Source organism: Haliotis cracherodii, unplaced genomic scaffold, assembly GCF_022045235.1.
Source record: "Haliotis cracherodii isolate W230 unplaced genomic scaffold, xgHalCrac1.p SCAF_6, whole genome shotgun sequence".
In the NCBI taxonomy this organism is placed as follows: Eukaryota; Metazoa; Mollusca; class Gastropoda; order Lepetellida; family Haliotidae; genus Haliotis; species Haliotis cracherodii.
Window position 1 is genome coordinate 63,158,405 of NW_027266319.1, and position 23,676 is coordinate 63,182,080.

The 23,676-nt window shown below is 39.6% G+C and overlaps 2 protein-coding genes across 3 annotated transcripts in view; one reads left to right on the forward strand and one right to left on the reverse strand.

The window, feature by feature from the left end:
• The window catches only part of LOC139444756 (orexin receptor type 2-like), a 149,320-nt gene that overhangs the window by 59,458 nt on the left and 66,186 nt on the right, over positions 1-23,676 (forward strand). For both annotated transcript variants that reach the window (XM_071225696.1, XM_071225698.1), the window contains exon 2: positions 23,401-23,430. The gene's annotated coding sequence lies outside the window, so the exon portion shown is untranslated. The remainder of the gene's footprint in view (positions 1-23,400; positions 23,431-23,676) is intronic.
• The window catches only part of LOC139444757 (aminoacylase-1A-like), a 36,751-nt gene that overhangs the window by 5,324 nt on the left and 7,751 nt on the right, over positions 1-23,676 (reverse strand). The window contains exons 4-14 of the mRNA XM_071225699.1: positions 23,357-23,428; positions 23,045-23,067; positions 20,090-20,166; positions 18,864-18,950; positions 16,685-16,741; positions 12,101-12,174; positions 9,772-9,821; positions 7,809-7,872; positions 4,698-4,740; positions 2,264-2,370; positions 697-776 (exon numbers count right to left, since the gene is read on the reverse strand). Coding sequence (XP_071081800.1) covers positions 697-776; positions 2,264-2,370; positions 4,698-4,740; positions 7,809-7,872; positions 9,772-9,821; positions 12,101-12,174; positions 16,685-16,741; positions 18,864-18,950; positions 20,090-20,166; positions 23,045-23,067; positions 23,357-23,428 — 734 coding nt within the window. The remainder of the gene's footprint in view (positions 1-696; positions 777-2,263; positions 2,371-4,697; positions 4,741-7,808; positions 7,873-9,771; positions 9,822-12,100; positions 12,175-16,684; positions 16,742-18,863; positions 18,951-20,089; positions 20,167-23,044; positions 23,068-23,356; positions 23,429-23,676) is intronic.

Below are 23,676 nucleotides of genomic sequence, written 5' to 3' on the forward strand. Positions count from 1 at the left end.
TTGTCAGTAGAAGTGTTTGATTCAGATGTAAGGCAGTACTCAGTAGAAGTGTTTGATTCAGATGTAAGGCAGTTGTCAGGAGAAAGGTTTGATTCAGATGTAAGGCAGTAGTCAGGAGAAGTGTTTGATTCAGATGTGAGGCAGTAGTCAGTAGAAGTGTTTGATTCAGATGTAAGGCAGTAGTCAGGAGAAGTGTTTGATTTAGATGTAAGGCAGTACTCATTAGAAGTTTTTGATTCAGATGTAAGGCAGTTGTCAGGAGAAGTGTTTGATTCAGATGTAAGGCAGTAGTCAGTAGAAATGTTTGATTCAGATGTAAGGCAGTTGTCAGTAGAAGTGTTTGATTCAGATGTAAGGCAGTAGTCAGGAGAAGTGTTTGATTTAGATGTAAGGCAGTAGTCAGTAGAAGTGTTTGATTCAGATGTAAGGCAGTTGTCAGTAGAAGTGTTTGATTCAGATGTAAGGCAGTAGTCAGTAGAAGTGTTTGATTCAGATGTAAGGCAGTAGTCAGGAGAAGTGTTTGATTCAGATGTAAGGCAGTAGTCAGTAGAAGTGTTTGATTCAGATGTAAGGCAGTTGTCAGGAGAAGTGTTTGATTCAGATGTAAGGCAGTTGTCAGGAGAAGTGTTTGACTCAGATGTAAGGCAGTGGTCATGATGAGCAATAACAAGTTGTCCAATTCCCCGGCCAACTCACAGTGTCTCCAGTGTGGAGCTGAAGGCGTTCCACCAGGGGTCCTGTTTGGTGATGGGAGCAGTCTTAGTATTGGTGTCCTTCTGTGCAAACAAAGGGGAACACTTCATATTAATACAGCGATCAAAGCGATCTTTGCGCTATGATGATCGTAAGCCTATGTTAAAGTATGGGACTTACAATCACCTTTGCGCTAAGATCGCTTTGAGGAACGGGGCCCTGTTTGACATTTATAGGGAGGGGGGTAAAACATCTGAGATGTTTACTCCCGTAAGCATGTGTGGTGCTGACAAACCCATGATCATAATCAAAACAAATCTGAGATTCAAACCCATGATCATAGGATCCTGGCATACCAAAGGGACACAACTCTGCACATCAAACTACAGGGCCTTAGACCCCCATGGCCACCCTTGCCCCCAACTCAATATATAACATATATAATGAGTTCTAGTGAGGATCTCCCAAAGACCGTGGTTAATAATGATCCACACTGTCCGGGTATGATCGTATACTAGTGCAGCCAGCCATGAATTACGATAAACTACAAGAGGTAATCCATTGAGGACTACTCACAGTGAACAACAGCAGTCACTTCTTTGAGACCAGCATCTTTTATGGAACTGTCTGAAGTGGCTGTTATTGAAATATGCAGTGAGATCCTCATGTGTTGGGTCAGTAACAACAAAGTTAATAATTACAGACAATCAATCATTGTTCTCCAGCACAGCTGTGTGCAGTCATGGCTGTGTTTGTGTACGTGATGACCTCAGCAGGCAGGATATCGAATCTCTGCGTGTGTGTGTGAGACGGTATAAATGAAATCTCACATGCCTACCCGGTAGTTCTATGTACAGTATATAATCTGTCAAAATTTAATTAGGATAATTCAAAGTTTAATTTTAAATATTAACTGAGATTGAATTTATGTTTGAACATTCAGCGATCATACAAAAGGTTGAGTTCTGTTATATCACAAAAACTTACACCCATCCACATGTACTCACTCGCACGCACGCACGCACGCACGCACGCACGCACTCACAGACATACACACTCACTCAAGCAGACACACACTCACTCACACACACACAGAGACACACACTCATGTAGACACACACACTCATTCACAAAGACACACACACACTCACTCATGTAGACACAGACACACACACTGACACAGACACACACATGACACACACTGATTTGTTTTTAACGAGATAAGAAGTTCATTTCTTAAAGTTGTTTTCGATAATAAATGGTGAAGAGGAAAATAATTTGTCCTCTAACTCACCTGTATTGATGTTACAGTTACGGTCTGGAAAACCATATCAGAGTGAGTGAGTATGGTTTTACGCCGCTTTTAGCAATATTCCAGCAATATCACGGCGGGGGACACCAGAAATGGGCTTCACACATTGTACCCATGTCGGGAATCGAACCTGGGTCTTCGGCGTGACGAGCGAATGCTTTAACCACAAGGCTACCCGACCGAATGCTTTAACCACAAGGCTACCCGACCGCCCCACCATGTCAGAAGATCTTTCAGTGGGCAGAACAAGGAACTTACAATAACAAAGTCGTATGTGACGTCCTCGCCGGCCTCCTGGCACCACGCCTTGATCTGATTCTCAAACTTGATCACATCCACAGACGGGGGCATACGTATATCAAATGCTGTGGGGAAAATAACATGTATGAGAAGATTACACACTTATCCCCAGCAACAGTTTTGTGAATGACACACACTGTAGGAGTTGAGTATACCCGGTCTCCATCAAATGAAGAGCAAGACTCTGAAAGTGCTGCATCCTCGAGTATTATACCGTATTCGACGTAATAAGAGCCCCGCTCTAATAAGCGCCCATGGCGATAATTGCTAACATATTGGCTAGTGAACAATCCCAGTTAGCACCCCTTCCGATTGATCAATGTACACAAGACTTATCTATTCGCGTATAATACGCACTCGTATGTTATATGCACCCTTAATTATGGGCAATTAAATTCTGGAAATATATATCTGTCGTATAAAAACATTTCAGGCTGTCAGCATAAACCACGAAATGTATCTTTCAACTCTGTTTTTTCCACCAAAATGATATTCTAATAAGAGCCCCCTATTTATAATTTTGAGAGCGCCCTGGGCGCTTATTACGTCGAATACGGTACCTCTTTTCTATCATGATACAAAATTTTTTTGTTTGTTTGTTATTTAACGCCGCACTCGGCAATATTCCAGCTATATGATGGCGGTCTGTAAATAATCGAGTCTGGACCAGACAATCCAGTGATTGACAAAATACGTAAATTGATACGAAAATACCCTGGACCATACACAGCCATAGCTCGTTTTGATTCTGTTTTGTACGGCACGATGCCAAATTTAGCCAGCCAATCAAATTGCTCACATGGGCTCGAGAAATTCTCTGCTAAGATCGTGATTGAAATGATGACATCCAAAATGAAGCTTAAGTGACGAATGGGTCCAGGGTACATCCTTGCCACAGCTGGCATGTTTTCTTGAGAGGACAACCAGATTGTATTAAAACATGAAAACTTGTTGTTCAACATACCAGCATGTTTTTTCGAAAGAGCAACCAATCCAGGATTAAAAGTAACAAATATTCACGATGATATTCGACTCTACGTATTTTTTAATGATTCCCTATCGTGCGATTACAGATATCCCGCGTCGTATGTTTCGGCCAACACAGAGGAAGGCTACAATTTATAAGATATGGCTTTTTTGGTCTAGTGGTCCAGTAATACAAAATTCGCACACTAACCTACAGAAATGATGATTTGTTTCTTATATGGATTTAATGGAGGACCAGGCTGTCAATGGCACCTTGTTGGGGCCTCACACGATACAGACACAGAAATCCTGTTTGTAAATACTCATCTTCCTGAGTCAAGGGATTTAACTGACCGTAAAAGTCCAGTTTCCACTCTTGCCAAACAAGGATGCAGTTTCTTGGCTCGATCGTAGCTATTACGAGTTATGTCCCTTCAATGTCACTCCTATTGACCAATCAGATTCCACCTCTCATATCACTTGCATTTGCTTCAAACAAAATGGCGGCACCCAGTGAAGACGATCTGATCGCTAATCAAAATCTATATTGTGATGAAACGGGTCTTACTTTTCGAAGTGCATCAAATCAGCGAGATTAAAAACATGAAAAGATTTTGAAATATCTATTGACCCTGAGTTGGGGGTTCACATGCTTTGCAAATCCTGCAATCGACCGAAATCTGCAAGGCAATTTACAAACTGGATGTTGATTTCGTTACGCAATTTTGATTGGACTATACATAGACTTGTTATTCCAGCCAAATTATAACTTCATAATTCCAGCCTACTCGGTAGTCAGCTATAGTCTGGAAGGTAATTTATGGTACCAATGTTTACTACAATATCTGAAAAACTATCGGACCTACTCCAGTCAAAGTTGGTATGAGATTATTGAACAGTCAGACATAACTGTATACTACATTTAAAGACAATCGGTGCATGAATAAAAAATCTGTCTATTTAGCTATCACAATATTTCATCAACAACCAGACCTGTTCGTCAAAGCCATCTGCATAATGCTACCCCTGCAACACAGGGCCATATGACACAGTTGAACCAATCAACTCAACTTGAAAGGGTGAACGGGAATCGCGCACGTTGAGACGCCCAACGCTAACACCGTATTGCCTCGGGAAGATGGTAATTACTGAGTTCATGCAACGGAAGGAGTCAATGTCAGCAGTATTCCAGCTATGTCTGACAGCACATAAATAATTGATTCTGAGCAAGGCCGACCAATATCATGTGCAACACTGATCACCATCAATGTCATCAGGTCACACTGACACACAATCAGTTTTAGTCAACTGTCAATACAAGCATGGAGTGCTGGGGACGGATTCCGACCTGAACTCCCCACGGGGGAAAAAGTGATGCCACACCGACTCATGTTTTTGTACTGAGAGAAGAGTAAATGTTTCTTACATAAACCTAATTCTGCCGGCACAACATTAAACTGGATTCCTCCCTGCAAAGAAAAAGACAATAACTCAGAGTCACAATCCACAGCCCTGTTCCACGAAAGGATCTTAGTGCTAAGATAATCTTTTAATTCCTGTACATAAATACAGTCTTTAGCTCGCCAGGATATGAAAGATTTGAAAGATCCACTTGCTGTCACTATTGATATTCAAATATTACCTGCATATAGACTCACGACTAAAAAATTTGATGTTATCACAAGAATGAGTAAGTGAGTGAGTTGGGTTTAACGACAGTATTCCAGTTATATCACGGCGTGTCAGCTTAATGTGGGAGGAATGCCCGAAGTGATGCAGGTCTCAGACGTTTACCACTTTGGTGAAACCCACGAGCATGGGTATGGTGCTGACAAACCCACAATCATAGGTTTCTGGCGTACCCAAGGGATGCAACTCTGAACAGCAAATTACGGCGCCTCAGACGACTGGGCCACCCGTGCCCCTTATCACAAGAAGAATATCCATGCCAAAGTGCTCCTCCTTCTGTTGGGCTATTTTGACATGTTTAGGGAAGAAGAAGATTACAGAGCTGAAATTGCCTTTTGACAGAATTCAAGAAAATGATCAAAACAAAGTTAAAATTATATATATAGTCCTACTACACACTACACATGGACCAAATGGCATTACATTTTGAACAAACATGACTGAGTAACAAGTATAAATAGCTTTTCCAATATGGCCGTCATGGAGGCCATATTGATTACTGGAATTTAACATCTTGATCAGCTTGGGTGGCATCATTGGTAGGCACAAGCATTTTAAGTTTCAGCTTCGTTGGTCAGAGCTCTAGATAAGCTGTTGGATATTTGGGTGTGTTTCCCATGGGGTTGATTTTTAGTTGGTATTCAAATTATTTTTACCCACATGTCTTTACACGAAAACGGGTTTCGTATCAAACCCTGTAAATTACTAAAAACAAATGAACAGTAGAATACACATTTTACCAAATATAATTGTCCGTAAATGAATTTACTGACGGGGTGATACACAATTGTTTTATCTTACAGTTGTAATATAGACATTAGTCTTATTTTAGTAGCGATTTTATGGTTTTTGTTGTGTAATTGATATACTAATGATTTGATTTGTCACATATTTCAGTTTATTTAATGCATACTTTATGCAAATATGCAGCTTATCTACAGCTCTGATTGGTCATGTTTTTTCTGAAGAGGCATTTAAGATGAATGATTTTTTATTTTCCTGGCAGCCATATTTGACTTCTGATCAAGATGCGTTTAACAATTTGAACCTGCAGATGGTGACCTTCTCATCCATAAACTTGCAGGCCTTTACAATACTGAGAAACAGATTTTACATAAAATTATGGAAACCTGGCAGCCATATTGAATCCAAGTAACAAACATCCTCATTAAATGTCAGCTGAATCGATTGAGCCATTTCAGTAAATAAGTCAAAAAGGTAAATGGTTTACAGACGATGATGGACGACTTTTAACAACATAAGCTTACATGTCCTCTCAGGCGAGGTGAACTAAAAATCAAAATTAAACTCTCTCCTCAGGTTAAGTATTACAGTATCTAATGATCTTGAAAACAGACAATAGTGCCATAATGCTAATTTCAGGAGACATCCTATCTATGGACATGTATCATATATTCGAGATAATAAGCCCCACGTCGATACATGCTAATATATTGACTAGTTAACAATCCCAATTAGCACCCCTTCCGACTGATCAATGTACACAAGACTTATTTATTCGTGTTTAATACGCACTCGTGTGTTATATGCACCTTAATTATGGGCAATTAAATTCTTGAAAAATATATCCGTCGTTATAATATGCTTTTCTTTTGTATCATTTCAGGCTGTCAGCATTAACCACAAAATTTACGATCTTTCAACTGTTTTTTTTTTCTACCAAAATTTTATTCTCATAAGAGCCCCGATTTCTAATTTTGAGAATGCCCTGGGCGCTTATTATGTCAAATACAGTAATAGTAATAACATTGGCTGTTAACGACCTCAAGCATGAGATACTTGTATCCCGTCAATGTTATGTTCTATTGAGTAAAAGACTCAAGCGCTTGACAACAAAATACGGAAGCCTTTTAGGAACATCTGATATTTTCTTGAAATTTCAAGATGCTAAGTTGAAATTTCAACATACATAAGATAAAAATTCAAGTTAATCTTTGGTGTGATGAGCGAACACTTTAACCACTAGGCTACCCTAGAGCGCTGATAAATCAGGAAACAAAAATGGTTCTTTATTTTTGGATTAGAACCCATCATTGATTGTAATTTGCTGTCTTCGAAACCAGAAATTCCTTTTCTGCAAAATTCAGAAAAGCAAAAGGTACTAGTTCATGGTTAGCCAGACACTGTGCCAAGATGTTTGCCAGACATATTGAATGCTATATTGAGTAATGCTCCGGAAGCAAGGCTTGACAGATGGAAGGACAGCACCCATTTCGAGATCCTCGTCCTCGGGGGATAATTAATCATTCCAACTGATACTAGAATCAATAATATGATTGAAATAAAATACCGTATTCGACGTAATAAGAGCCCCGCTCTAATAAGCGCCCACAGCGATATTTGCTAATATATTGGCCAGTGAACAATCCTAATTAGCACCCCTTCCGATTGATCAATGTACACAAGACTTATTTATTCGCGTATAATACGCACTCATGTGTTATATGCACACTTAATTATAGGCAATTATACTCTGGAAAAATATATCTGTGGTACATAAAGATTTCAGGCTGTCAGCATAAACCACAAAATTTATCTTTTAACTCTGCTTTTTTTACTAATATAATATTCTAATAAGAGCCCCCTATTTCTAATTTTGAGAGCGCCCTGGGCGCTTATTACGTCGAATATGGTATGTCTCAGCCTCATCTGTTGTGTGTTTAATGATAATTAGGTCTGAGGTCTACATCATTGGCTTATTTGATATTTTGTCTTTGTGATCTTACTAAAATAATACAGGAAGTTCACCACTTAATCTTTGTCCTTGAAAAAATAAATGTCATTTGAACAAAACAATAACGTGTGCTGAAACGACATTAATTGTTACCTTCAGTATTGTCATGTTAACGGTGGTCACATCCCCGTGACTTAGATTCGGATCTGATTTCAATCTACAATGGAAAAACACACGAAGCCATAATACAGTCAAGTCCCGTTTATCCGACATCGATGGTTGCATATGATTATGTCGGATTAACGAGTATGTCGGATAAACGAAATTTATTAGTATCAACGTTCGTGATCGAAAATCGGACGACTACACGATAGATAAGGATTTAAACACGTAATAAAAAATATAAAATAAATATAAATAAGATTGAGGTAATCTAAGCATGTGATTTATCCTGTTTTCTTTATTTAAAGCATTAATTGTTTATTGTTAAGCAAGTTTATCTCTGCAGCCGTTATAACATGCAGCTACCCGCCGATTCGTCTCGCATCAAAACACTGGCTGTGTACTCGCAGGTAGTTGACCACAGAGTAGGCTGATCACTGTGTCAGATTAACAAGACTGATTAATGAGTGATTTCGGTAATTCGTTGCAAATTAGGTGTGTCAGAGTCGGAGTACGAGACTGTCGGAATAATGGGTCGAACTAGCACTGATTTAATCGGTTCCCATCATTGATTAGTGTTGGATTAAGCCGATTGTCGGATTAATGAGTGTCGGATTAACGAGACTTGCCTGTACATTAATTATTCGAACTTGATCCCAATAGGGCTGGGACGGATACTGTGTGGACCTGCTATTAGTCACGTGATTATATTGCCTTATGGCAAACATTAACTAGAACTCTATGGCTAGTGGCAAGTGACAAATGTTTGCATTTCTTTCTGACTATGCACACATTCTTTCTGTTTTTATATGTTTGAATAGAGGTAAAACTTCAGTCAACTTCAGTCAATCCATGATCGGTTTATACGTGTAACTAAATACATTTTGACAGGAGTAAGGTCAAACATTTCCCAATCGGACATTTTGTCCCTATTCCTTGAGACCAGCGGGTACCCGGGTTGGGAAATAGGGGGGTGGGTACCCGGTTAGTAAATTTGGACTCGTCTCAGCCCTAGATGCCAGCCTGTTTCACTACCAAACACCCCCAACCCGTGAATATCTGGGATAGTGTAGGTCTTCAGCAATCCAGGCTTTCCGTAAGAGGCAACTATGCTTGTCGTAAAAGGAGACTAACAGGATCGGATGGTCAGGCTTGCTGACTTGGTTGATGCATGTCATCGTATCCGAATTGCATGGATCGATACTCATGATATCCACTGAATTGTCTGGTCCAGACTCGATTATTTACAGACCGCCGTCATATAGCTGGAATATTGCTGAGTGCAGCGTAAAACAACAAGCAAAAACAAAACAAACACATCACCTCACCTCATATATTGTTGCAAGTACCTACACGAAATAAATCTCTACAGTAGTCTGTCTCACAGTCCCTGAACCATATTATTTTCCATTTCGCCCAACCCCTACCGTAACACTAAAGCCATAAATAAAGCAAGTCTAGATTTTCCATAGGTTCTCACTGGGGCTCCTTTTAATTTTATATGTAGTTGCTTGTTTCTATCAAAACATGTGAATCACACCCTTGACAGTTAGTGTACACAGTTGTTTTTAGTTAAATAAAACATAAAAACTAAATGCCTCACACCTCGCATATGTTAGAAATTTGATGAAAATCAAATAATTGATTTCATGTGGCCTATTATCGTTAATGTTGCATCTATTCATGATAAAGCACACTTAACAAGCTCGTCACATAAAAACATCAACATTTATTAAGCGAACATAATCTTTCTCAGATCATTATCTGTTTGGCTCAGAGCACAAAGGCCACATTAGAAGATTTGACTGCGTGTATTCCAGGGATGGGGAGCTTCTTAGCATACATGATTTTTGTGTTTATTACAGGTTCAGCCAGAGTGTTTACATGTGTTTACATGCGTTTACATCTGTACCGCCTGATAATATCAAAATATATCGGTGTGTAGTCAACGTACCTGTTTTCTTCATCATCACGGAACTGGAGGAAACTATTCATCACTTTCCGCTAAAAACAAACAGAGTAATTTAACTGATTAAACAACTGATGGTGGAGCTTTCAGCCTCAGTAGATACAAGGGGCGGTCGGGTAGCCTAGTGGTTAAAGCGTTCGCTCGTCACGCCAAAGACCCGGGTTCGATTCCCGACATGGGTACAATGGGTGAAGCCCATTTCTGGTGTCCCCCACCGTGATATTGCTGGAATATTGCTAAAAGCAGCGTAAAACCGAACTCACTCACTCAGTAGATACAATATGTTCTTCAAATAAGAAAACACTTGTGTCTAATTTAATATTCTGATGGTTAGAGATTTCTCAATATTATACAATATCGACCATTTTGGGGATGTTCCTAAACACTATCGCTATTCGGGCTAGTAGACTGTCTAGGTTTATGTCTATCCCTATTCAGTGTTTGAAATAAGCACCTGCCTGCAGGCCTGTGGCAGGTAAATCTCGTGTTGGGCCTGTAGTTACAAATTTGTATGGGTCCTTATCGTATACAGTAAATTCAAGTGTCAATATATTTGTCACAATAAGCTGCAGTTTTTTAAATGAGGCCTGAAGAGTCCAAAGTATTTGGATCCTGATTGCAGCCTAATATTTTTTATTTCAAACACTTGCATCTAGATTAATATTCTGATGGTAAGACATTTCTCAATACCGTATTCGATGTAATACGGCGATATTTGCTAATGTATTGGCTAGTGAACAATCCCAATTAGCACCCCTTCCAATTTGATCAATGTACACAAGACTTATTTATTCGCGTATAATATGCACTCGTGTGTTATATGCATTCTTAATTATAGGCAATTAAATTCTGGAAAAATGTATCTGTTGTACATTAACATTTCAGGCTGTCAGCATAAACCATGAAATTTATCTTTCAACTCTCTTTTTTCCACCAAAATAATATTCTAATAAGAGCCCCCTATTTCTAATTTTGAGAGCGCCCTGGGCGCTTATTACGTCGAATACGGTATTATACATATGTAGCATTTTGCCAAAGGGAAAGAATATGAAAGTTTTATGTGAGTTAAACGTTTGAGAGTGAGTGAGTGAGTGAGTGAGTGAGTGAGTGAGTGAGTGAGTACGGTTTTACGCCGCTTTTAACAATATTCCAGCAATATCACGGCAGGGGACACCAAAAAATGGGCTTCACACATTGTACCCATGTCGGGAATCGAAACCAGGGTCTTAGGCGTGACGAGCAAATGCTATAACCACTAGGCTACCCGACCGCCCAGGAAACACACAGTGTTACCAAACATTCATGTAGGTAATCACATCCATTAGCAGTTAATGCAGACAAGTGTATCAACAGTTTACAATATAAAATATTAATAATACTGTAGTAATATGTAGTCAACAATTTAAAATGTCTACAAAGACAGACACTTAACAAAGCTTGCGCTCACTGTTGAAAGTCAAATATATTTGTATAAAATAATTTCTGCTTGTCAAAAGAAGTAACAAAGTTGATTGGGTGGTCACGCTCTGTGACTTGGCTGATTGTATGTCATCGCATCCCAATTGCATGGATTGATGCTCATGATGTCAATCACTGGATTGTCTGGTCCAGACTTGATTATTAACAGACCACCATCCTATAGCTGAATATTGCTGAGTGCTGGGTTAAACAATAAACAAACAAACAAACAAACATAAGTTGACTTTTACAACACGCATGAGATCCTGGGGACCTGTTCTGGGATCATTACATATATACTGTTGATGTGATTGATGAGGCATTGATGAGGCATTTATCGTTTCTCTTTAAGCCTAAAAGAAACAAATGAATTGGTCCTCAGGCAATGGCTTCAAAAACATAGTGCAAGCGGGCGGTGTTTTGTTTTTTTAGGGGGTGGGGTGGGGTGGGGTGGGGGGTGGTTGTTGTAATTAGTATGTGTACAAATATACAATTGTGTAACCAAATATAAAGTTAACCTGGGCTTCCCTACATAAATGTATTCCTTGATGAGTGAGATCGATGCTCATGATATTAATCACTGGACTGTCTGGTCCAGACTCGATTATTTACAGACCGCTGTCATATAGCTGGAATATTGCTGAGTGCGGCGTTAAACAACAAACAAACCAACCAACCAACCATCCTACATAAATGTATTCCTTGATGATTGAAATACTGGAATACAGTATTTGACGATGGACTTGGAATATTTAAGGAACTTTTAATATTTTTTAAAACGGAAATAAAAACGAATCATGCGGCTAACTTTATGCCTGAGAACCAAGACTATTTTCTTTTTTAGCCTAATACTCACCACTTTTGCAGCAGCAGTGTTTTCTATAAACCCTGACCCATGACCTGGCTGCCCCTTGCAGGTCACCTGGACCCCTAGGACAGATATGGGTAGAGGTGAGGTGAAATGGGGTTTAAGTTGAGGTGAAATGGGGTTTAAGTTGAGGTGAAATGGGGTTCAAGTTGATTAAAGGGGGTTTAAGTTGAGGTGAAATGTGGTTTAAGTTGAGGTGAAATGTGGTTTAAGTTGAGGTGCAATGGGGTTTAAGTTGAGGTGAAATGGGGTTTAAGTCGAGGTGAAATGGGGTTTAAGTTGAGGTGAAATGGGGTTTAAGTCGAGGTGAAATGGGGTTTAAGTTGATGAAATGGGGTTTAAGTTGAGGTGAAATGGGGTTTAAGTTGAGGTGAAATGGGGTTTAAGTCGAGCTGAAATGGGGTTTAATGTCGAGTTCAAGATTACTGCCCTTACATAGTGATGTCCTTGCACGTGTATGTGGTTGCTTGTACTAGTCCAGACTACCACCAGTCATAGTGCTAGCACACTGAGATACCATGCCGCAGTTCAACACGAATACCCCACTCAGACACAGTATACTGACTCTGAGCAGACCAGTTCTTGTTTTAGCCCCTTAATGCCAAGCACCAGGCAGGGAAACAACAAGTACCATATTTTAAAGTATTTTGGTAAAACGTGGTCAGGGGATCGAACCATCGACCTACCATTCTCTGAGTAATATGGTATGATGGTAGAGGCGGTATGGATTTGAGTAGAACTCAGCATATCTAATTAAAGGGGATTACCCTTTTACTTGTTAGGACACATCACAAGAGGAAAAACAAAAACATAAAAAATGACTTGAGACTCATTTATCAAACTTTGATTTTCAAACTCTAAAAGTGGGTAAAATATAATTTTTTTCATGGAAGACTTATAGTAAGGTAGTTCAATTCAGCAATACATGTGTATCAAGCTCCAAGATATTAGCTTTGAATTTATGATTTAATATTTCTAATCCTGTTTAAAATTTGATATTGCATACAAGCTGTCTCGTTCACTGATAATCATAAATCATAAAAACGTCATTTGCAGAATTGGAAGAGACATAATTTGAGACAATAATTCTAATTGTGTGCATAATGAGACATTATAGATACCAGTTTTAAAAATACACCTTGTCTGACAATACATTTGGCACCAGTTGGACAAACCGTTGCTTTGGCAACAACATCGTCTAACAAACATATGCATGTATTCTAATTGTGAAATTCTGCCTCTGTGAAAGTCATCGTGAGTGCACAGGTTCGCTGCCCAGTGCAACCCATACAATCACTGTCAATGGTAGACGGGCGAGTGTTTGTCAATCAATTATCCTCTCCAGGAAAGCAGCCCCCAGGGTCTGATTATCAAAGGATTGAACTCATCAAACCTCACACAAACAAATCACTGAATTAATGGGACACAAATATTGAATCGGTTTTGTTCATTGTGACTATTGCAGCGTTACTAGACACACAGAAATAGTGTTTGGTCAGCGGTGGGAGAGTAATAAAACATTTACTATATCAGTACCATCAAATGTATAATTGCTCTTCACAAATACATCGTCATAACACCAGGGTGCTGCTGTACAAAGTAGTCTTAGCACAAAGGTGATTGTAACTCCCATACCTTACGACAGACTTACGACAGTCGTAGCACCAATGCCTCAGTCACGTTTGCTCTACGGCCAGGATACGGCAGCTGTAGCCCCCCTGAAACGGAGAGATACCTGCAGTGTCCGCAGACGATCTGCGGTGGCCTTAGGGTCGCCCTAGGGCGTACGGTGGCCTTGTGTTTGCCGTGCGGCTGCCCTGTGTAGCGGTAGCCTCTGTTCGCACGTGGGGCGGTCTGGTAGCCTAGTGGTTAAAGCGTTCGCCCGTCATGCCGAAGACCCGGGTTCGATTCCCGACATGGGTACAATGTGTGAAGCCCATTTCTGGTGTCCCCCGCCGTGATACTGCTGGAATATTGCTAAAAGCGGCGTAAAACCATACTCACTCACTCACTCCCTGTCCACACGGTCTCCGTATGGTCCCGGTGTGGCTACCTTGGTATTTGTCAAAAACCTACGGCTGCCGCAGGGACGCCCTAAGGCGACCGTGCGTCATCACTTCAAAGGCCGTACGGCAGCTGCATGTTTTCTGTCTCCACAAATTCGAAATATGCCGTGCGGCTAGCCTAACATATGTGACTGCTACAGATTGTGACAGTGGGAATGCTGTTGCGGCCCTATAATTGCTATTGGCCGTAGATATTTTAGACCCCATGGCTGCCGCGCCAAATGTGACTAAGGCATTAGGTCGTTTTTTACACGGCACCATGGTCGTTTTGTACAACGGCACCTTGGTCAATTTCTATTTTTTATTATATATTTATCAATAAAGTAAAGAAATAACCTTGGGGTGTTTAAGTTTGTTTTAGGTTTGTTTTCCGCAAATTCTCCCAAAGATCAGATCATATTTAGGACTTCTTGGACAGATTTTCTGTTAATATGCCAACAAAATAACTCAAATTATTGGGGATTTATTAAAAATTCCTACAACCAGAAATGGACTTTTGTGTTTCTATTTTCAACCCTAGGGAACTCGTTAACATAAATATTTCGGGGTCCACGGCAGGAACATAGAGGCCCACGCTGGCTAACCTTGATTGCTGAGAAATTTACTGAAGTATTGATGGAGGAAAATGAACCAATGATACTATGAACTGAGAGAGAATTCCTCACTCGAATAGTAACATCAGTTAAACATACAATCTGCAATAATGATTCGAACAGCCATCCTCAATCGTATTCCCCAGGACTAGAGATGTACATTATTTGTATCAGTGTTAAACTTGTATGTGTGCAGGACACAGTGCTCGGCATCTGGTGAACCCTTCGTTCTCAATTTAGGACATCTCTCATCTGCAGATGTTTTTATCATTTGTAAAACAGCTCAGACAGGGTGTAGACAAGGAACTGCTTCATCAGAAGTGCAAATGCACATAAACAATACTGCCAGACATCTGTCACAGTGTCCTGACCTTGAACCAATGGATGGTTATGTCACACACTTCAAGGAGAGATAGAATATTAAAAATACTTGGGGTAAAAACTTGAACTACTCCAATATGCAGTCAACCATGAAATACCTCACTTGGTTCTAAAACAGTTCCATGATATGTTACATAAAAAACAAAATTTGATTGATTTCAAAAATGCGTTTTTCAACCTTTACTTACTAGTTTTCTGTAGTTTACTTTTTAACAGGAGATTTTAGAGGAAATAAATAGAAAATGCCTTTCAATCTAAACTGATAAACTTAATGTTTCTATTTTCTTTTCACAGGCAAAAACGTTTTTATCGGGCCTTATATTATTTACATTTTTTCAGATAACAAAATGCTGAATTCTACAGAAGCCTTTTAGGGCCATTTGTTTTTTTATTTTTTTCGAAATTATCTTGAAATTTCAAGATACTAAGTTAAAATTTCAACATAACATGTCAAGAAAAAAGAAAAAACAAAAACAAAACAACAAATGGGCGCCACGCCAAATATGACTGAGGCATTAGGTCGTTTTGTGCAACGGCACCCTGGTCGTTTTGTACAACGGCACCCTGGTCAATTTCTATTTTTTTATTATATATTTATCAATATAGTAAAGGAATAGCCTTGGGGTGTTTACGTTGGTTTCAGGTTTTGTTTTCTGCAAATTCTCCCAAAGATCATATCATATTTAGGACTTCTTGGACAGATTTTCTGTAAATGCCAAGATGGCATCAAAATAACTCAAATTATTGGGGATTTATTATTAATTCCTACAACCAGAAATGGACCTCGAAGGCTTCCATAGAATTCAATTCAATGCTTCAGTGTTTATATTTCTGTATCAATCTTCCAAACATCAAAAACAGAAAATATATTGTTTCTACTTTCTCTTATCAAGCAAAACCTAATTTCTTTTGGTTCATAGATGAAATTATCTAAATGAAACAGGCAAAAATAAAATATAACAAAAAGCTGAATTCAATAAATTCTTTTCTTTTGTATGTCTTAAAGGTCCGATCCATACATTTAAAACTTTCATTACATTTTTTTTTCATAATTCTGAACTCATCTCGAAGTCAAAAGGTATTCTTGAAATAATACCCCAAACCTGCTGCTTGACAAAAAAGTGCTTCCTGTATGTCCACTTAAGGCTAAAAAAATAATAGTCTTGGTTCTCAGGCACAGCCCACATCATCATAAAGTTTCCATTTAAAAAAAACAAAACAAAATCCTGAAATATTCCAAGTCCAACGGTTGTCAAATACTGCCTTCCAGTATTTTACTCATCAAGGAATACATTTATGTAGGGAGGCCCTTTCCCAGGTTGATTGTGCACAACTGTTTATTTGGTTACACAATTGTTTATTTCATTACATACTTGTTTGAACAACACCCCCTCCCCACCAATAAACCACCTGCCTGTACTATATTTTCAAAAGTCTGAGAACCAATTCTTTTATTTTTTTAAGCCTAACTCTGTACAACAAGCAATGAAACTTTTCTGATAATCATATTGATTCCTGAACCCATCACTTACACCACATGGAGCGCTCGCCGTAGAACACTCGGAATTCCTTCCCAGGGTTGGCAATCCCTGAAAACAATTTTAAATACATCACGATGACTTTATCCAAACTAAACACTAGGATGGGAGAGTTCAACTAACTGAAGACAGGTCAAAGACTTCAGTTCGTGCAGAGGGCTGCATAACTTGTGCCATTATTAGGTGTCCTCCCACTAGCTGATCAACTCAAGAGGTCTGCACCTGGAGCAACCATATTGCCCACTTTCTCTCAGATTAAAGATGAAGTGGGAATAACATTGCATGTGATGTGATACGTCTCCGTCACTGCCGGTTCACTGCCAGACGGTATCATATATACTGGTACTATTGCAGGTGAATTGTTTTATAGACATTGCTTAGAAGTTGACGGATGAAGAAGATGCAATTTATGGATAACTGCTTTATTTACTGTAAAGGCGACGTTTCGGTATAGATCCTTATACCATTGTCAAGCATCCTTGCAAATTGTGTCTACTTGGTACTGAAGGTGAGTTGTTTCCTTCATCTCATCCATTGATGTTTAGGAATGATGGTGTACTGCTATAAAAGAGTTTTCCTTAGTTTGTTAAAGCTATGAGTGAGTGATTTGGGTTTAATGCCGTTTTTAACAGTATTCCAGTTATATCAAGCATGTCAGCTTAATGTGGGAGGAAAGCCCGAAGTGATGCAGGTCTCAGGCGTTTACCACTTCGGTGAAACCCACGAGCACTGGTATGGTGCTGACAAACCTAGAAACATAATCAGGGCGAACTGGTATTCGAACCCACAATCATAGGCGTGACCAAGGGACGCAACTCTGTACAGCGAATCGCAGCACCTTAGACGACTGGGCCACCAGTGCCCCCTTTAAAGCTATGAAATATGTCAGAGTTAAACAGATTTGTGGATTTATACTTTTCAATATTGAGTGAGTGAGTTTGGTTAAACACCGCTTTGAACAGTATTCCAGTTATATCATGGCATGTCAGCTTAATGTGGGAGGAAATCCCGAAGTGATGCAGGTCTCAGACGTTTACCACTTCGGTGAAACCCATGTGCACCCTTTTCATCAAAGATGAAGTGTGATTGAGTAGGGTTTTACACCATTTTAGCTTCTTTTTTTTTTAATGCTCTTGGTAATATTCCAGCTATATGACGGTGGTCTGTAAATAATCGAGTCTATAACCAGACAATCCAGTGATTGACATCATGAGTATCATCCCAGGTTGCTGGGACACGATGACATGTAATCAACCGAGTCACTAGCCTTACCACCCAATCCACAAAGTAGCCTCTAATGACCAGCATAGGTTGCAAGGGACCAACTCTATCCTGGAGTCCCCATCGGACGGAAGTCCATTTAAAGCAGTATTCCAGGAATAGGACAATAGGGCACAGCAAGAAGGGACTTCTCATTTTGCTCCTCTGCGAGAATCAAATCTTGTCCAGGATTTATCTTAACGACATGGGACGCTACCTCATCATCCATATTTCCCATCTCCCCGAGGCAAAGGAGTTAACTGACTATAAAATCCAGTTTCCACCCTTGCCGAACTAGGCTGGTATTATGGAGTTAGACTTTGGCTGGACTAACGAGTCTATGCATAGTCCAATCAAAATTGCGCTACGAAATCGAAATCCTGTTCGTAAACTGTCGTGCAGATTTTGGTCGATTGCAGGATTTGCAGAGCATGTGCATCGCCAACTCATTGTCAGCAGATATTTTCCAAATCTTTTCATGTTTTTAATCAAGGTGCTCATGTGATTTGATGCATTTCACGGTTTTAGACCCGTTTTATCACAATATAGATCTTGATTATCGATCAGATCGTCCTGACTGGGCGCCACCATTTTGTGTGAAGCAAACGCAAGTGATACAAGAGGTAGAATCTGATTGGTCAATTGGAGAGGCTTAGAAGGGACATAATTGATAATAGCCACTGGTGGCGCAACGATCGAGCCCAGTAATTCCAGCCTAGTTCGGCAAGGGTGGAAACTGGACTATTAAAGTCAGTTAACTCTCTTGCCTCGGGAAGATGCCATATTTCATATAGATGCATCTTGTTTAAAAAAGATTTTTAGAGTTTGTTCCAAAGTTTGCATAAATATGAACTTAAATAATTCAGGATTTGTAGTGTAAACAAAAGTATTTCCATCAGTACTGACAACGTACCTTCATCTAAAGCATAAGCAACGTTTAACTTTTTGAATTCCTCATGTTTCACAAAAGCAGCCATCGGCTTACTCCCGATCTCTTCATCTGAAACAATGGGAAGATCTTGGACAATTAAACTGTAATTGTTTATCATTTAAACATTTAGGACAATTATACCGTAGTGTTGCAGATATAGGAGCATAGGGCCTATCTGATTCATTTATAAAAGTTGGGGAGTGGGCTACTTCCCTTGAGTGACCCCATCTCCATCATTAAAAATATATCTGGAGTCAACATATCCACTGTGTTTGATAGGAAACACCAGTAGCCATCATTTCACAATTTATCATACCCTATGGAAAACGTAAAACTTTATGGATATTGGATAACAACTTCTGGTTTATTGCTAGAGTGACGTTTCCATGTAGATTCTTACACCGTTTTCAGCCAGGGCCCCGTTCCTCAAAGCAATCTTAGCGCTACGATGATTGTAAGCCTATGTTAAAGAATGAGACTTACGATCACCTTAGCACTAAGATCGCTTTGGGGAACAGGGCCCTGGGTACTGTTGTACAAAACAACCTTAGCGCTACGACTGTCGTAAGTCTACGTTAATGTATGGGAGTTACGATCACCTTAGCGCTAATATCGCTTTGTACAACGGCACCCTGGAGTGACATGTCGTTATATGGAATAAAACAGAACTTGTTATCCATAAATGTGTACGATCCTTACTTATTTGTCAGCTTCTAAAATGCCAGTCAAACAGTTGATATGATGCCCTCTTATACACCATGGAAATGTTGTGTGTTGTCCTTTGTCTTTACTTGATAAAGTAACCATATACACATATCATAAGAATCAAACATCGAACATTCATTCTCATATTCTCATATTCCCTGCCATGCCCAGTTGTGTGCAAGGCAAGAAATATTGTATGATCAAAATCAAAGTCATTGCTATGGAAACTTGAAAAATATTTTTTGTGTGTAAAATCCCAAACTGTCAAAAGGCACCAGTTCACCACTAGACCTATCTATGTGCCAAGTTTAGTGGAGAAATATTGTACGTATTTCAAGATCAGCTCTGGAAAAGAACAACTCCTGCATTTTTAAGTCTATATCAAAGTCGTTGCCATGGAAACTATATTGTTTTTTTAAAAAAAAATCCAAAACTATCAAAAGGCACCAGTTCACCACATGACCTATCTATGTGCCAAGTTTGGTTTAAATGAATCTACTGACCTGAAGAGAATGTGAGGTGAATGTCTCTCAGACACCGTTTCCCATCGGCCTTCAGACGTCTGATAGCTTCCAGGTATCTGGAGGAAGAGATTGATGGTGACTGGTCCAGCGACATAAGTTTTTATATCAGAGAAAATCTCTGAACATTGCAAATTTTGATTGGCTGATCCAACCTAAAGCAAACTAAAATATTAAACGCTTGTGATCAGTCTCTTGAGAAGTTTCAGACAGACTGATACACAGATGACAGACAGACTGACAGACAGATGACAGACAGATGACAGACAGACTGACAGACAGATGACAGACAGACAGACTGACAGACAGATGACAGACAGACTGACAGACAGATGACAGACAGATTGACAGACAGATGACAGACAGACTGACAGACAGTCAGATGACAGACAGACTGACAGACAGATGACAGACAGACTGACAGACAGACTGACAGACAGATGACAGACAGACAGATGACAAACAGATTGACAGACAGATGACAGACAGACAGATGACAGACAGACTGACAGACAGATGACAGACAGACAGATGACAGACAGATGACAGACTGACAGACAAACAGACAGACAGACAGACTGACAGACAGATGACATAAAAATGCCATGACACAAGCTCACTTGACAGGTGATCCAAAAAACTATTTGTCATATGAGCATGTCTGACAATTATCATAATAAATTTTCAATTATTTTGAAACATTTATATTTGACAATTACAAGAGGTCTCTATTCCATCTGCTACTTTAACCTTGACAACTTAGCTCACTCTGTACTCAAAATATAAAGGGGGCGGTCGGGTAGCCTCGTGGTTAAAGCGTTCGCTCATCACGCCGAAGACCCGAGTTCAATTCCTGACATGGGTACAATGTGCGGAGCCCATGTCTGGAATATTGCTAAAAGCGGCGTAAAGCCATACTCACTCACTCTAAATAATAAGACAAATATTCAAAACGCATATTCGTTTTCTCATAATATTTGTCAAATTGGTTCCAAAAATCAAATTAATTTGTTCTGGGTATAGAGGCACCAGATAATCAAACACAACAATGTCGTCATGTGGTTTCGAATGTGTTTGGTGGTGGATTTATTTAGCACAAGAACAAATATTTTCTGATTTTGAGATAAAGTTGATGATTCGTTTTCACAGTGTCTCGACATACACATGGCCAATATGCGGTGTAGAAGTTATGCACTTCAAGTTGGTCAAGCTATGAGTGAGTGAGTGAGTTGGGTTTAACGCCGCTTTTAACAGCATTCCAGTTATATCGCGGCGTGTCAGCTTAATGTTGGAGGAAAGCCCGAAGTGATGCAGGTCTCAGACGTTTGCCACTTTGGTGAAACCCACGAGCACGGGTATGGTGATGACAAACCTAGAAACATAATCATGGCGAACCGGGATTCGAACCCACAATCATAGGTTTCTGGCATGACCAAGGGACGCAACTCTGCCCAGCGAATTGCGGCGCCTTAGACAACTTGGCCACCCGTGCCCCTAGTCAAGTTATGAAATGAGACCTCAATCACCTCAACGAAGTCAAATGAGTCCAACTCTGCGTTAGAGTTATTTGTGAAACTACTGCTGTCGATATTGAAGTAATGTATGGGGTAGATGGTCACAAGGCTGTGACATGTTTCACAGAAATATTGTCGTTTGTGCTGTGTAATTGTATAGGTCTGTGAACTCTCTGGAACCAAGTTGATGGTTGACTTGTTGGTCAAAACTTGGAACAGCCGTATATGTATTCATGTCTGAAGCAATCTCATTGAAATCACATCTTAGTTCTCGCTATCGCCAAACAAAGATCTGAGGTCAACCCATTACGGGTCACGTCAGAACGACCTTTCATCCGACCAATCAAAGCGTCGCTTACCAGATTGTTAAAAGTGACAGTTAGAATGTGTTTTCTGATCATGCAACAACGAAAACGCAAACACAGGGTATTCCGAACGACAGTTACGGCCCTTACAACTGATTCCGTCAAAATCATTCGCTTCAGTGGGAGAAACATTTGAATGGAGGAGGCGTTGCACAGTACGTAGGGAGTACTGCCATACAATCTCAACCATATTTTAGACTTTCCGGAATGTTCGTTTGTTCAGTTTTCAAAATTTTAATCGAGAACTGTGTCAACATATTTTTCAAGCGTAGTCTGAAATGGAAGTCGCCATATTTAAAACGAGTGCCATGAAGCTTGAGAAAGCTGCTTTCTAATTGGCTGATGTCGACTTCTTGTTAGTCATTTCCGTGGTCGGTCAAAGTTCGCGAAAGGTCGTTTTGATGTGACCCGTAATGGGATGTCCTCAGATCTTTGTTTAACGGCAGCGACAACTTAGATCAGACTTTAATGAGATTGTGTTTGAAGGAGCAATGTTGTGATCAAGTGTTGAGAAATGACGCTTTTAAGACTCAAGTCCCTATGTCAGGGAATATTTATCAATCACACCATGCACTTCTGTTTTTCAACAAAATGTGATGTCAATGGCCAAGCTAGTAAATACATAAAATGAATGACAGAAAAATAAAGTTTCAATGATGAATATTGCTCCATGGGAACGGAACTACTAAAGCATGTGTCAAGTTTAGATAAATACGAGTACCAACGTCAAACACCAAAGTTACCAACCAGGGGAGATAACTCACATGTTGCAAACATGGAAGAGAAACAATGCAGCTAGTGTCTGGACATATTTTCACAAAATGTTGATCATGCGGAATATTACATTTGAAATCAGGTACCGAGGTCAGGTTTTGAGACACGGGTCCTTAAGTACATTTAAATTCAGTCAGTGAAAACACTCATGATGAACACCCAATTTAACGAACAAACATCCTAGTGGTACTGCTGCTGTTTTGTGAAAAAGTAACAATTTCCCGAAAAGCTGATGAGGATGTTAATAATATTGTATACACAAAAACCATCCATGGAATACTTACTGAATTGAAATGCATTTCATATCCTGGAATAAAACAAACATTGTATTGTAAGTTCAATTTGTCTGTTAACAACTCAATGTCAATATGACACACACAAATAAAGAACCAATTGTTACACACTAAACAAAAAACTATACATCCATATACATACACTGTTTTTCCTCCAAAATCGTTTCAAGTCCTTGTAACAGCTGTGATTCATCAATATCCTTTTCAAACAAGGATTGAAATTATTATACTTCCTTATTATACAGCGTATGGTCAATGTATTTTAACAGTCACGGAAGTGCTCGTGTGTATTGAATTACATACCTGGGATCCTCTTGCTATGATATCTCCATTGTCTGTCTTTTCAGCACTGAAGGGATCAACTTTCCATTGCTCCTGTAAGTAACATTTTAATTACATATAGTTCTTCTATCTTTTCTTACGTTCTCATCACTTGAGTGAGTGAGTATGGTTTTACGCCGCTTTTAGAAATATTCTAGCAACATCATGCCGGGGGACACCGGAAAATGGGCTTCACTTATTATACCCATGTCAGGAATAGAACCCGGGTCTTTGACATGACGAGCCGACGCTTTAACCACTAGGTTACCCCACCACCTTCATCACTTAAGAACATCTATTGG